Source organism: Nycticebus coucang, chromosome 4, assembly GCF_027406575.1.
Source record: "Nycticebus coucang isolate mNycCou1 chromosome 4, mNycCou1.pri, whole genome shotgun sequence".
Lineage (NCBI taxonomy): Eukaryota > Metazoa > Chordata > Mammalia > Primates > Lorisidae > Nycticebus > Nycticebus coucang.
In genome coordinates this window covers 71,790,012-71,802,984 of record NC_069783.1, presented here as the reverse complement: position 1 = coordinate 71,802,984, position 12,973 = coordinate 71,790,012, and the positions used below count along the sequence as shown (strand labels likewise).

Below are 12,973 nucleotides of genomic sequence, written 5' to 3'. Positions count from 1 at the left end.
GTGGTAAATATCCCTGGTATATACTTTCTTCCATGTAGCATCTCATAAGCATTTTTCAAATGCGTTTCACTAAATGTTTTGAAATGCATTTAATGACTGCATAGTAATTCATCAGATTAACTTATTTAATTATTTTCTCTGATGTTGGCCATTTGCAGGGGTCCTCAAACTGCGGCCCGCGGGCCACATGAGGCCGTGTGATTGTATTTGTTCCCGTTTTGTTTTTTTACTTGAAAATAAGATATGTGCAGTGTGCATAGGAATTTGTTTATAGTTCTTTTTTTTTAAACTATAGTCTGGCCCTCCAACGGTCTGAGGGACAGTGAACTGGCCCCCTGTTTAAAAAGTTTGAGGACGCCTGATTTAGGAGATTTCAAGTATTTTGCCTTTATAAATAATATTGCAATAAATATCCTAATACACAAACCTCACTGTACTTTTCTTTCCTTTGAATGGATTTCTAGAAATGGGATTTTGGGGTAAAATATTTTTTAAGGCTTTTGTGAAAATATTGCCAAATTGCCTTGCAAATTGTACCAACCTATACCAAGATTTTATCAGTTTGTCCTCCCAATAGCAGCAAGTGAGGGTGCCTATTTAAATGCATCCTAGACAGTACCAGATATTCTAACTTTAAAGGCTTTAATGGAATTTTTTGTTGTTGTTTTGTTTTGGTTTTTGAGACAGTCTACTCTGTTGCCTTGGGCTAAAGTACCATGGCGTCAGCCTAGTTCACAGCAACCTCAACCTCATACTCCTGGGTTCAAGCGATCTTCCTTGCTTCAACCTCATGAATAGCTGGGACTACAGGCACCTGCCACCATGCCAGCCTAATTTTTCTATTTCTTTTTTTTTTTTTTTTAGTGCAGGTGGGGTTTCACTCTTGCTCAGGTTGGTCTCAAATTCCTAAACTCAAGCATTCCTCCTGCTTTGGCCTCCCAGAGTGCTAAAATTACAGGCTATTCCTGGCCCTTTAGTGGAATTTGTAATTTTAAAATTCTCCAGTTGAGGTGGGTAGTTTGCTTGAACCTGAGCAAGAGTGAGACTTCATTTCTACTAAAAATAGAAAAACTAGTTGGGTGTAGTGGTGTATGCCTGGAGTCCCAGCTACTTGGGAGGGTGAGGCGAGAGGATTGCTCAAGCCCAAGAGTTTGAGGTTGCTGTGAGCTATGAGGCCATGGCACTCTACTCAAGGTGACAGAGTGCCCCCCCCCCAAAAAAAAATCCTCTGTTGTCAGTACCCTTGTATACTTCAGGTTCTCATCTGTCTGTGTACATTTTTTGGCATACTTATAACACTGAACGTATACTTTTATTTTCTTTTTTCATTCATTTCCAAGCCTTTATAATTTCTTAAAATCAAGTTTTGTAGTATAAATAACCATCCCCTGTTAGACTTTTAAGTCTAACAGATAGGTTGTTTTCTATCTTTTGCTTTCCTGCAGAAAAACAGTCTTAGGCATGTCATTTTTTATTTCTGCTAAATTTATTTTTTAGGATAAGTTCCCATGTGTAGGGCAACCAGGCTGGAGGCCATGATTGTTTTTTAAGTTCTTGGGGTAGCTGGATAGATTTATTTCCTGAAGAGATGCACCACCTGCCCAAACTGTATCAGTTTACCCTATTTGGCCTCAAAGATGATCAGAAGTCAAGTGTCCCTGGTCCCCCTTTCCCCTGGGTCTTGAAGAATGCCCTTCCTCCCAGCCCAGGACTCCCAGCTAGGCCCGTCATAGTTTTGCATTCAATGGCTGTGCCTGTGCATTACTGGCTGAAAGCAGTTCTTGCAAAGCTCACTCTGCCACCGACCTCCCAGCTTTCCCCACCCCTCAAGTGCCCAAGCCCTTTGCTAAGCCTCACAATCCAGCAGCATGAGAGGAGGGGTTAAGGCAAGGGGACCCTCCTCCTATTCCCCGAGTTTCCATGAAATGGTTTCCTTCTCTGCAGTGGGGACACCACACCCAGAAAATCCAGGCCTTGAGGACTTTTCGAGACAAGTGGCCTGAGGCCTTGCACATCCCATAGGGCCACTAGAGACTTAGTAAGGCTGAGATCAGCCTGTTGCTTCCTTCAGTCCTGGGGTCTCAGACTTGTCTTTAGCAACTTTGGATTTAGTTCCCTCTCAACCCATGCCCTTTGCCAAGATTTGGGCTCTTTGGAATTTATTCTTTTGGCAAGAGGGCTCCCTTTGATGACCGTGTCAAATGAGATGGAGTCTGGCCAGGTTGTTATAGGAACTCAGGAGAATCCCTGGAGTGGGAAAAATAATGAGAACATGGGGCCATTCACCATTCAGCGTTGGAAAGTAGAGCATTCATTGTCCAGGCCCGCAGCAACCCAGGCATCAGGAGGAAGCAGGCTAAAGTGTGGGGGGCTCATCACTGGGAGCCTCAGGGGTATTGGGTGTGTGTGGCAGGGTATGCAGAGCAAGAGTCTGAATAAGCTCTGGGTTCAAATACTGAATCAACCTCTTAGCATTTGTGTGACCTTAAGTTAAAACAATCAACATGGTCCAGTTGTGTCGAAAACAAATGTGTTATGTCCAGAAGAAAAATCATCCCCTCTTTTGCAGTGATTATTTCAGTGGTATGTTTATAGGTGATTTACAATTTTTTTGTGTGCTTTTTCATTTTTTTCTGACGTTTGTTTAAACAGCATGAATTGCTTGCATAATTGGGAATAAAACAAACAAAAAACAACCACAGGCTATCTCCACTTTGGAAATGAACAGATTCTGGGAACAGGTTCTTTGGAATATCATTGTACCACAGTTATGCAGTCATTTCCTAGTGGAAGGACATTTAGGTGGTATCCTTTTTTATTATTTTTGGTGTGTTCCATGAACTGAGGACAAGCCCAAAGCTTTGCACATTGTAAACACTTTCAGTACTTGATTGATACTGATGTAATCTTACAAGGGAAAAATCTGTGGGAACCCTGGATCTGTGCCCCTCAACATCTCTTTTCTTTCCTCTGCAGAGACGTCTCAGAGAGGCTGTGCAGCTGCTGGAAGACTACAAGCATGGGACCCTGCGCCCGGGGGTTACCAATGAGCAGGTAACTGTGTTGGAGTGGGAGTATGGCAGGTGGGGATGGGAAGGAAGGGGGTGAGTTCACAACTTTCCCTGCAGCCAGAACTACTTCACTTTCCTTGAGTAAATATTTCTACTGATGCTGTGTACCCCTGGGGACTTCCTGCTTTTTGGGGGAGATACTCAGATCTCTCCCATATTCCTAGGTCTGGTGAGAAGGTAGAGGCTGAGAAGGAAGAGACCCAAAGGCAGTGGTTTGGTGAAGCTGGCTTGTAGCCAGTTACAAGAACTGATTGTAAGCATTTCTTCCCAATTCCACATCACAGTGGGTAGTTTGAAATTAACTGTGAATGGGAATATTTATACCATGGAAACTGGCAAGTGCTACAAATCAGGACTTTTTCTCCAGAGAACTGGTTATTAAACATTTACCATTATACCATTGCCAAAAATTAAGGTTAAAGGTGGGAAGGATGGGGAGGATGATAAGGATTAGGCTAGGATAATATAATTTCATTTTTAAAAAATATGTAGGAATTATAGCTAACTGAAATGTTGAGGGTTATGTTTGGTTCTGGAGAGAAGGTAGGAGAATGTGGTATACATAGTGTAACAACTTGAATGATACTTCTGAGACTGATAATGTCCCGAAATCTTTTTTTTTGTTCATTAAATTAATTTCAAATTTTTTCAAAATTAATCTCATGTGTTTTCAAAGTAATATGTGTACATAATTGAAAAAGTCACCATATGACCACCTCCTTAAGTTGACCTAATTGCATAGACTAGACATGAACCACATGTTCTTATCAGTACAGTAGGCGTAGTTCCTTATGTTGACCACCACTGTATGTTGACCAGTTTGTTACAGTCCCTTGGGTGGTCAACTTACAGAGGTTCTACTATATTACTAAAACACTTGTAAGGAAAAATAGTACACTACGCATCCCTTCCAAATTCCCATTCCTGCTTCCCAGGAGCAAGTACTTTTAGCTATTCCTCAGATAGAATCTGTATTTCAGACTAGTATGCTTATCTATACTGCTGTTTCTCAATTAGTTCTTTTGCACTAACTGTTACAGTAGTTGAGGATTCAGCTCTCTTATTGCCCATTCCTGAGCCACAGGTGCCGCCCACTTATTGCCCATTCCTATAAACATCTTTCCCACAAAAATAGTAATCATGATTTTGGACCTATTCAGTATTCATACTATTACAATTATATAAATGGCACTTACTGCACAGTCAAGTTGGTTATGTCATGATTCTGTTTCTTCTTTTTTTTCAACTTTATATTTTATCTGGAGTTAATAATTGCCTCATTTTTTTGTTGGCATAGTTTCCTTTGTATAATCTTTAACTCTTAATGTACTCTCTGGCAGCCTTTCAATGAAGTCACGTACTACATAACGTTTTGGTCAATAACTGACTGCATATATGGAGGTGGTCTCCTAAGATTATAATGAGGCTCAAAAATTCTTTTCACCATAGTGACAAATTGGTGATCTGGACTCTGTGTAGGCCTTGGCTAAGGTATGTGTTTGTGTCTTAGTTTGTAGTTAGCATTAAATGAGTTTAAAAAGAAAAAGAGAGGGCCAAGCACAGTGGCTCACATCTGTAATCCTAGCACTCTGGGAGGCTGAGGTGGATAGATTGCTTGAGCTCAGGAGTTCAAGACCAGCCTGTTTAAGAGCAAGACCCCATCTCTACTAAAATTAAAAAAAAAAAAAAAAAAATATATATATATAAAATAAATATATAATATAAATATATATAAATTAAATATATAATATAAATATATATTATATTAATATATAATATAAAATATATATTATATATAATTAAATATATATATATATATATATAAATAAAAATTAACTGGGCATTGTGGCAGGTACCTGTAGTCCCAGCTACTCAAAAGGATCACTTGAGCCCAAGAGTTCGAAGTTGCTGTGAACTAGGACACCAGGTCACTCTACCTAGGGCATAGAGTAAGACTGTCTCAAAAAAATAATAATAATAATAATAATGAAGTAAAAGAGAAAAACAAATTAAAAAAAATCCCAGAACTTTTAAACTAGAAAAAATTTTATAGAATAAGTGTAAGATTTGGTCTGTGGCTCAGTGAGTAGGGCACCGGCCCCATATACCAAGGGTGGTGGGTTCAAACTTGGCCCCAGCCAAACTGCAACAAAAAATAGCCAGGCATTGTGGCAGGCACCTGTAGTCCCAGCTACTCAGGAGGCTGAGGCAAGAGAATTGCCAAGAGCTGGAGGTTGCTATCAGCTGTGACACCACGGCACTCTACCAAGGGCGACAAAGTGAGACTCTGTCTCTAAAAAAAAAAAAAAAAAAAAAAAGAGTAAGGATATAGGTTCAGCACCTGTAGCTCAAGTGGCTAGGGTGCCAACCACATACACCAGAGCTGGTGGGTTCGAAACCAGCCCAGGCCCACCAAACAACAATGACAACTATAACCAAAAAATAGCCAGGCACTCTACCCAGGGTGACAGCTTGAGACTCTGTTACAAAAAGAAAAATAAATAAATAAATAAGGATATAATGAAAGAAAATAATTTTGTACAGCTGGACAATGTGCTTATGATTTAATCTAAGTATTATTACCAAAGAGTAAAAAGCTAAAAAAAAAAATAAAAGTTCATGAAGTAAAAAAGTTACAGTAAGCCACATTTATTATTGAAGAATTAAAACTATTTTTTTAGTGTAGCCTAAAGTGTATAGTGTTTATATAAAGTCCATGGCAGTTTCCAGTAATGACCTAGGCCTTCACATACACTCAACACTCACTTGCCACTTACCAGAGCAACTTCTAGTCCTTAAGCTCCATTCATGGTAAGGGCCTCGTACAGGTGTATCCTTTTAAAAATCTTTTATACTGTATTTTTATTATACCTTTCCTATGTTTAGATACACAAATGATTACCCAGTGTTCCACTTGCCTATAGTATTCAGTGTAGTAAATGCTGTACAGGTTTGAGCCTGGGAGCTGATAGGTTACACCAAATAGCCTAAGTGCATCGTAGGGAGCACCATCTAGGTTTGTGCAAGTACATTCTGTGATATTTCCACAATAAAGTGTCCAATGATGCATTTCTCAGAACTTGTCCCTGTCATTAAGTGGCATATGACTATATTTTCAGTGCCTTCTTTCAAACTGAAGAATCCTATTTTTCAGTTTCATCTTTTTTTCCTTTTTTTTAAAGAGACTGGCTCTCATTCTGTAGCCCAGGCTGGAGTGCACTGGTGTGATCATAGCTCACTGTAACCTTGAACTCCTGGGTCCAAGCAATCCTCTCACTTTAGCCTCCTGAGTAGCTAGGACTACAGGTGCAAGCCACTGCACACAGCTATATTTTTTTTAAAAAAATTTTTGTACAGAGAGGGTTTTGCTATGTTGCCTAAGCTGATCTCAAACTCCTGGCTTCAAGCAGTCCTCTCATCTCAGTCTCCCAAAGTGCTAGGATTATAGGTGTGAGCAACCATGCCCAGCCTCAGTTCCAGTTTTTTTTTTTTTATTCACCAAATTATCCTTTTGGGGGCCTACCTTCCACCACCTCCATGTTTTCCTTTTCCTTGATATATGAACACTTCTTCTAGTAGCTTCTTGAGAAAGGGTAAATGGTAAGAAAGTTTTGAGTCTTTTTATAATATATCTAAAAAATTGTAATTCTGCACTCAGCCTTAATTGACAGTTTGGCTGAGGAGAAAATTTTAGGTTGACAATCATTTTTCTTCAGATTTTTGAAGACCAATTGCGCTATTTTCTTCTGGGTTCCAATATAGCTGTTGAAAACCTGATGCTGTTTTATTCCTGATTCTTTTGTAAGTGGTTTGTTTTCTTTCTTTGGAAATATTTAGGATCATCTCTTTATTTGTGAAATTTATTTCTGAAATTCCACAACAGTAACTTTAAAAAAATTCATTAGTTTGGAATTCTCAGTTACCTCTTTCACTCTGAAGACTCCTGTCTTTCAGTTATAGAAAATTATTTAATACTGTTTCTTTGATAATTTATTCTTATTCTGGAACTCTTCCTAGTCAAATATTATATACATTTTAGGCTGACACTCAGACTTTATCTTTTTTCTCTTCTGTCCTATCACTATAAATGTGGGGGCCAGGGCCTGGGAAATAGAGCAAAGAGGAAGCTGGGTGAGGTCGTGCCTCATGGACTCCCATCCTGCACCCCAGAAACCAGGCAGTGACAGTGAGAACACACAGTTCTATAGGAGAGCCACAGGAGGAGTAGCCCACCCAGACTCAGGGTATCCTGGTGTTAGATGTAGATTCCTGTGTTAGGTGAGTGGTGAGAAGAGGGTCTGAAGAGGGGGCTCTGGGCCGGAGGGGTCCAGCCAAGAAGCACATTGTGGTGGGGGTGGAGGGAGCTAGCCCTGCAGTGGGAGTGGCCGAAGCAAATGCTCTAGGTTGAAGGGCAGTGTGAAGGGAGGGCAAATGCACAGGTGGATGCAGCTCCTGGCCAGATGCCTTTGTGCAGGGCCCTGGGGAAGTGATGCGACATGACATGGTGCTGTGTCTGCTTATGTGGGCCCGTCTTCAGGCATTTGCACCATGCGCTGAGTCACAGGCAGCTACCAGCAGGGAGGGCAGGCTACACCCTTGTCATTCCTGGGCAGCGGTACTTTTCTCTCGCCATGGGCACTGGAAAGCCTGGGTGGTGCGGCCTGATCCACCCCTCTGCAGGCCAAAGTGGTCCTCAGACCTCTTGTGTTCTTTTCAGACATGTCACGGGGGGATCCAGCCTCTAAGCCCTTCCAGACCCTGTGTCTGCTTCTGGCCCGAGCTCCCCTCTGCTCCGTTCTTGCTGAAGTTGGCTTCTTGGGACCCCTTTCAGCTCCCAGATTTGAGGAATGAGGCCTATTTCTTCCTCTTTGCTCTCTTCAGTAACTTAAAGCGCCTGCCCTGTTTCCTGGGCCCTCTTTGTTTTCTGTCCTGAAAGTCCCCCATCTGGCTCCAGAGAGCTGGAGAGGAAGAGAATGGGAGGGGGGTGGGTAGTTTGGCACTAGCTGTGCTTCCCGATTCTGGCTCATATTGGTGATACCTGAAGTGTCCTTCTAGAGGCTGGGTAGCATAGTTCTCTAGGTGTGAGCCTGCTGCCATGGCCTTTAGAGACAGGGCCTCCCTCTCCCTCCCTTCCCCATCCTCCTTGGCTCCCCAGGGAACAGGGGTTGGGCTTTGCATCAGCTCTAGTGGTGCTTCTTTCTCTGCAAAGCCACACCTTCCTTTGGCCTCCACAGACCCAGGAGCAGAGGGCATGGGTGATGACAGGTCAGCTCAGAGCTTAGGAAGCCTCAGGGACAGGCCCTGGCCCTGGCCCAGGCAGCCCCTGTTTAAGAGTCATGGCCATGCCATCTGAAGAGGCCCAGGGTAGTTTTTGGTCTTAGGAGACCTCACCTGCACCTGGGCTCTGTGCTGTGATCTCCTTTTGCAGGTTGTGTGTCAGAAGCCTGTGGCTGGGCCCACGGTTTCATGGGCAATTCTGGGTAACTTGTGATGCTGTTTTTCTACCTGCCCTCAAGTTTCAACACCTCACCTGCAGGTATGCACAAGTGTATCGGTCATTTGTTTATTCCTGATGCTTTGTTTTGGTCTTCTGTTAGGGAGGGCTGGTATCTCCCTAACAGATAAATGAGATGAGACAGAGAAAGCCGAAAGGAAGTTGGTTAGTTATGGGCTAGATTGTGAAAGTTTTGAAAACCTGGCAAAGAAGCTGGATGTGTCGCAACCCACAGGAACTGTAATAAAGGGTTGCGGCCTTAGGAAGGTTGAGAACCACTGTATTAGACGGTTGCTGTACCAATGAATAATTAGTCCTAAAGATAAAAATAAATATAATTTATGTTTTTAGCTCAGTTCACATGTGCTGTGAACCCTAATAAGGTCTGTAGCTTTTAATTAAACAACAAAGCCATAGTTGAGCAAAAACATAAGCATAGGCACAACCACCTAAGTTTCAATGCTGACTCTGATTTGTGCACTTGTGTGTGCTGGGGCTTTGCCAGAATGGCTTGGTGTGGACGGAGAGGGGTGGGATTTAATATGAAAGACCCCTCCTTATGGTGAGCCGCCACTGGCTGCTTACCTACCAAGTGCTGGGCACTGCAACTAGTACTTTACACACATCTCAATTACTCCTCATAGAAACCTATCCTTGGTACCTGTATCAACTCCATTACAAGCCAGAAAACTGAGACTCAGAGAAATTGCAGTTCTTGCCTAAGGTCCCACAGCTAGTATGTGGTGGGACTGGGATCTGGCACTGGGCCCTCTTAGACCAGTGGGAGGGATGTTTTCTGTAACTCACAGACAAAAGCTGAGAAGTAGAATGGAGAGGAGAAACATATGTATGTAGGGGGAGGTGGAGAAAGAGAAGGGGAGAGTAGCAGACAGATAGATGAGACAGAGAAAGCTGAAAGGAAGTTGGTTAGTTACAGGCTAGATTGTGAAAGTTTTGAAAACCTGGCAGAGAAGCTGGATGTGTCGTGTGGGGTAAAAGGAAACTCCTGAAAGCTCTTGAGCATGGGAGTAGCATAACAGTGGCACTGTGGCAGTAGTAGTCAGTGGCAGGGCCAGGTGGATTGAGGATGAGTAAGTGCCGTTATAAAAACTGGCTTGGAAGCTAGTGGAATATTTGGGAGTGTGGTGAGCAGGTTCTTGGGAACCACCGCAGCATCCTGAGTGGTGGTCCTTGTCCATCTTTCTATATTCCCCAGAGGTTGGGAACCAGCCAACCTCTATTAAGTGCCCATTCTACATTTGGCATAACATTCCAGATGCTCAGAGCTCCCGTGCAGGATGGATTTCTGCCCTCGGCATCCAGGGAGAAAGGGCCTCTGGCTTGCAAAAAATATTGCAAGTCTTCTCTGGCAGAGAGGAAATGGGGTCAGCTGTGTTTGGGCTTTGCTGAAAATAGAGTAAATACCAGAGGCTTGAAATACTTGTACCCCAAATCTTCTGTGAGTGTCAGCAGGTTTGTCAGGATCTGGCTGAGGGAAGGGGCTGACCCACTAGACTTACCCTGACTTCTAGCCTTGGCTCTGGGAATCTGGATGGGCGCCTTGCCCCTTTGGGCCAGCCTCGGCCTGGCCCTTGCAGTTAGCATAGAACAGGCAAGTACATGATCAGTATGAGCTGAGGCACTTGCATGATGTGTTAAGAGTGGGATTGGGTGCTGGGTCACTGCAGTGACTTCCTGGATGGTCTCCCCATTGTACCTGGGACCCCCTGCCCCTCCGTCTGTTCACAGTACAGCAGTGGAAGTGATCTGTGAAAACACACATAACATTGTTCCTCTGCTCCAGAGTTTCTCAGACTCAGTACCATTAGCTTTTGGGGCCAGACACACTGGGGATGCTCAGCAGCACCCCTGGCTTGACCTAGCAGACACAAGTAGCTACCCTTCTGTAGTCATGACAATTACAAATGTCTTCAGATGTTGCTAAATGTCCCCTGTGTGCAAAAGTCCACCCCCCTATAGTTAACTATAGTGGAAACTCCGTAGTTTTTCACTTAGTGTAAAAACTATAGTTCTTAACTTGGCCTATAAAGCCTTTCTCATTCTTCTTCAGCCTTTTCTCCTACAACTCTCTCCCTATTCAGTCCACTCCCATCACACTGGCCTCCTTGCTTTCCCTCAAACATGCCAGATAGGCCCACTTCTGCTTCAGGGTGTAACTGCCTTTTCTGCCGTCCATAGCACTCACTCACTAGATCTGCATGGCTCACTGCCTCCTGTGCCACCAGTGCCACCTCCAGTGAGACCTGGAGTGTTCCTTCCAGTGCCACCTCAGTGAGACCTGCCCCAGCCACTTACTGCTGGAACTTCTATTCCCACTGACAGCTCACACTTCCTGTCCTCTGCCCTGTCCCACTTTCCCTTGCAACCCTGTAACATATCAGAGGGTCTACTTAGTTGTTTTGTTTTTATTGCTTATTGTCTGTCTGTGCACATTAGCCTGTGTTTTTCACCTTAGTGCCTAGAGCCGTGCTCAGCACATAGCAGATCGTCATAACACAAATAAGTATTTGTTAGATAAATGAATTATTAATTTTCACAACAACCTAGAAAGTATTCATACCCTCATATTACAAATAAGAACATGTAGGCTCAGCAAGAGTAAATAAATTGCACTAAATCTCATGGCCAGCAAGTGGGAGATCTGGAATTCAAACCCGGGTCGTCACAGAGACAAGCTGCACGTGTAAGGAAATCGCAGCTGCCGCCATGTGCCGTGCTGCAGAGCTGGGCGGAGTGGTTCTCTTCTCTTGTGCATCTATAGAATTGGGGGTCCCTTTGCCCTACATAGACTTGCAACAGGTACATATGACCTGCGAGTAACCATGGCAACAGAATTAATGGTGAGGTATAATGCGACTGGCCCAACTGATAAATTAGGAAGTTTTTTTTGTTTGTTTTATGGAGGCATTCTTTGCCTTACAGAAGGATCCCCTTCAGGCTCTGTTTAATTACCTTCTGGAGGTTGTTTTAAATAGGCTCTGTCTTTGCTGCCTTGGGAAGTTTGGAGAAGCAGCTTGGAAGGAGGCAGAGGGGAAGAAGAGTGAGCCAGGCTGGGGGTAGGGCTGGGCAGTTACTCCTCCTGTGGGGGGCGGAGGGGTGGCCTGCCCTGCTCTGCTGGAGAAGGCAGTGCTTAAGAGTCAGCCATGCCCTTGAAGCATATTTGGGATGCACCCCTCTGCCCCTCCTTGGTCTCCATACTGAGGTTCAGATCGGTTCAGATGGCAGCTCAGCTGAGGTGCTGGCTGTTTTTGAAATCATTAAACTTGCAATATCCCGGCCACCTCTTACCCACACTGCTTCCCTACACCTCTTGTCTGTCCTCATTCACCAAATTGAGAAACCACACAAGGTTCAAAGTCTCCTCTCTACACTGGTAGCTGGTAGGTCCCCAGGGGTTAGGGCTGCATATTTTTATGTTTAGCCAGAGGCACAGAGGAAATGAGCTGAGCCCAAATGACATCAGGTCGTAAGTAGGAGTTGTAGTTTAAAGTGGAAATTCTTTAGTGGGCTGACAGGAGATGCCTGGGGCATCCTGTCCTAGAGTCCCAGTGTGGATGGCCCACCCACTGCATTTCACCATTGAATGCTTTACATCCCAGGATCATCCTCTCCTATAAGTTGATTGCAGGATTGACTGGCAAAACTTCAAACTAACAGATAACTCTTGGCTTGCAGGAGCTGTTTCTGCATCCAACATTTAATCTATGGGTCCAGCAGGTTCCAGGGAAAAGCCTAGACCCAAGGAGTGAGATCTGAGTCCTGTCTTGGTCTCCATGTAAGCTGGGCCTGGCATCATAGCTGTTGGACAGGAAGGGGTCCTGGAGAGACTTGCTTCTACTTGCTGCCCCTTCTTTTACATGATTAATTTTAAGAACAGTGTAAGTCTAAGGTGTAAGGTGACTTGCACAGGAAGACTTTGCAAGTTAGTGACTCAGCCAAGGCCAAATCCATGAACCTGACTGTTGTCACTGTAACTTTGAGATAAGAGGAACACAGACAAGATCAGATCATGCCTGGGAATTTTCACTGAAAATGAAGATGTTATACTTATCTGGCAAGGGAGATATCATGATCATAGAAATGAAGATGTTCCTCTTACCTTACTTAAAGCCTTCCATGGCTGGTGCCTTGCCAGATGCCACCTGAAGAGCCTGAAGCACCATCTCAGCTTCTATTCTCTTCTTTCTTCCCCAGAAAGCTTCCCTTGATGTCTTGGGAGGCAGTTTCCTATAACCCCAAATATGTTATATTAGTTAGAGTAATAGTAGCCGGCTATTGTAAGAAAAAGACCCTCAAATATGCTATAGCTTAAATATAAGTTTATTTTTCCCCCATGTGACAGTTGAAGTTCTAGGTGGGCAAGTGGCTCTGCTCCACAGGATCATCA

The 12,973-nt window shown here is 43.7% G+C and overlaps 1 protein-coding gene across 5 annotated transcripts in view; it reads left to right on the top strand.

Moving 5' to 3' along the window:
- SFXN5 (sideroflexin 5) overlaps nt 1-12,973 on the top strand; it is a 122,740-nt gene that overhangs the window by 20,656 nt on the left and 89,111 nt on the right. For all 5 annotated transcript variants that reach the window (XR_008379386.1, XM_053587032.1, XM_053587035.1 and 2 more), the window contains exon 3: nt 2,977-3,054. Coding sequence is in view for 3 of the 5 variants with exons in the window: in XM_053587032.1 (XP_053443007.1) it covers nt 2,977-3,054 (78 nt within the window). In the remaining 2 variants the exon portion in view is untranslated. The remainder of the gene's footprint in view (nt 1-2,976; nt 3,055-12,973) is intronic.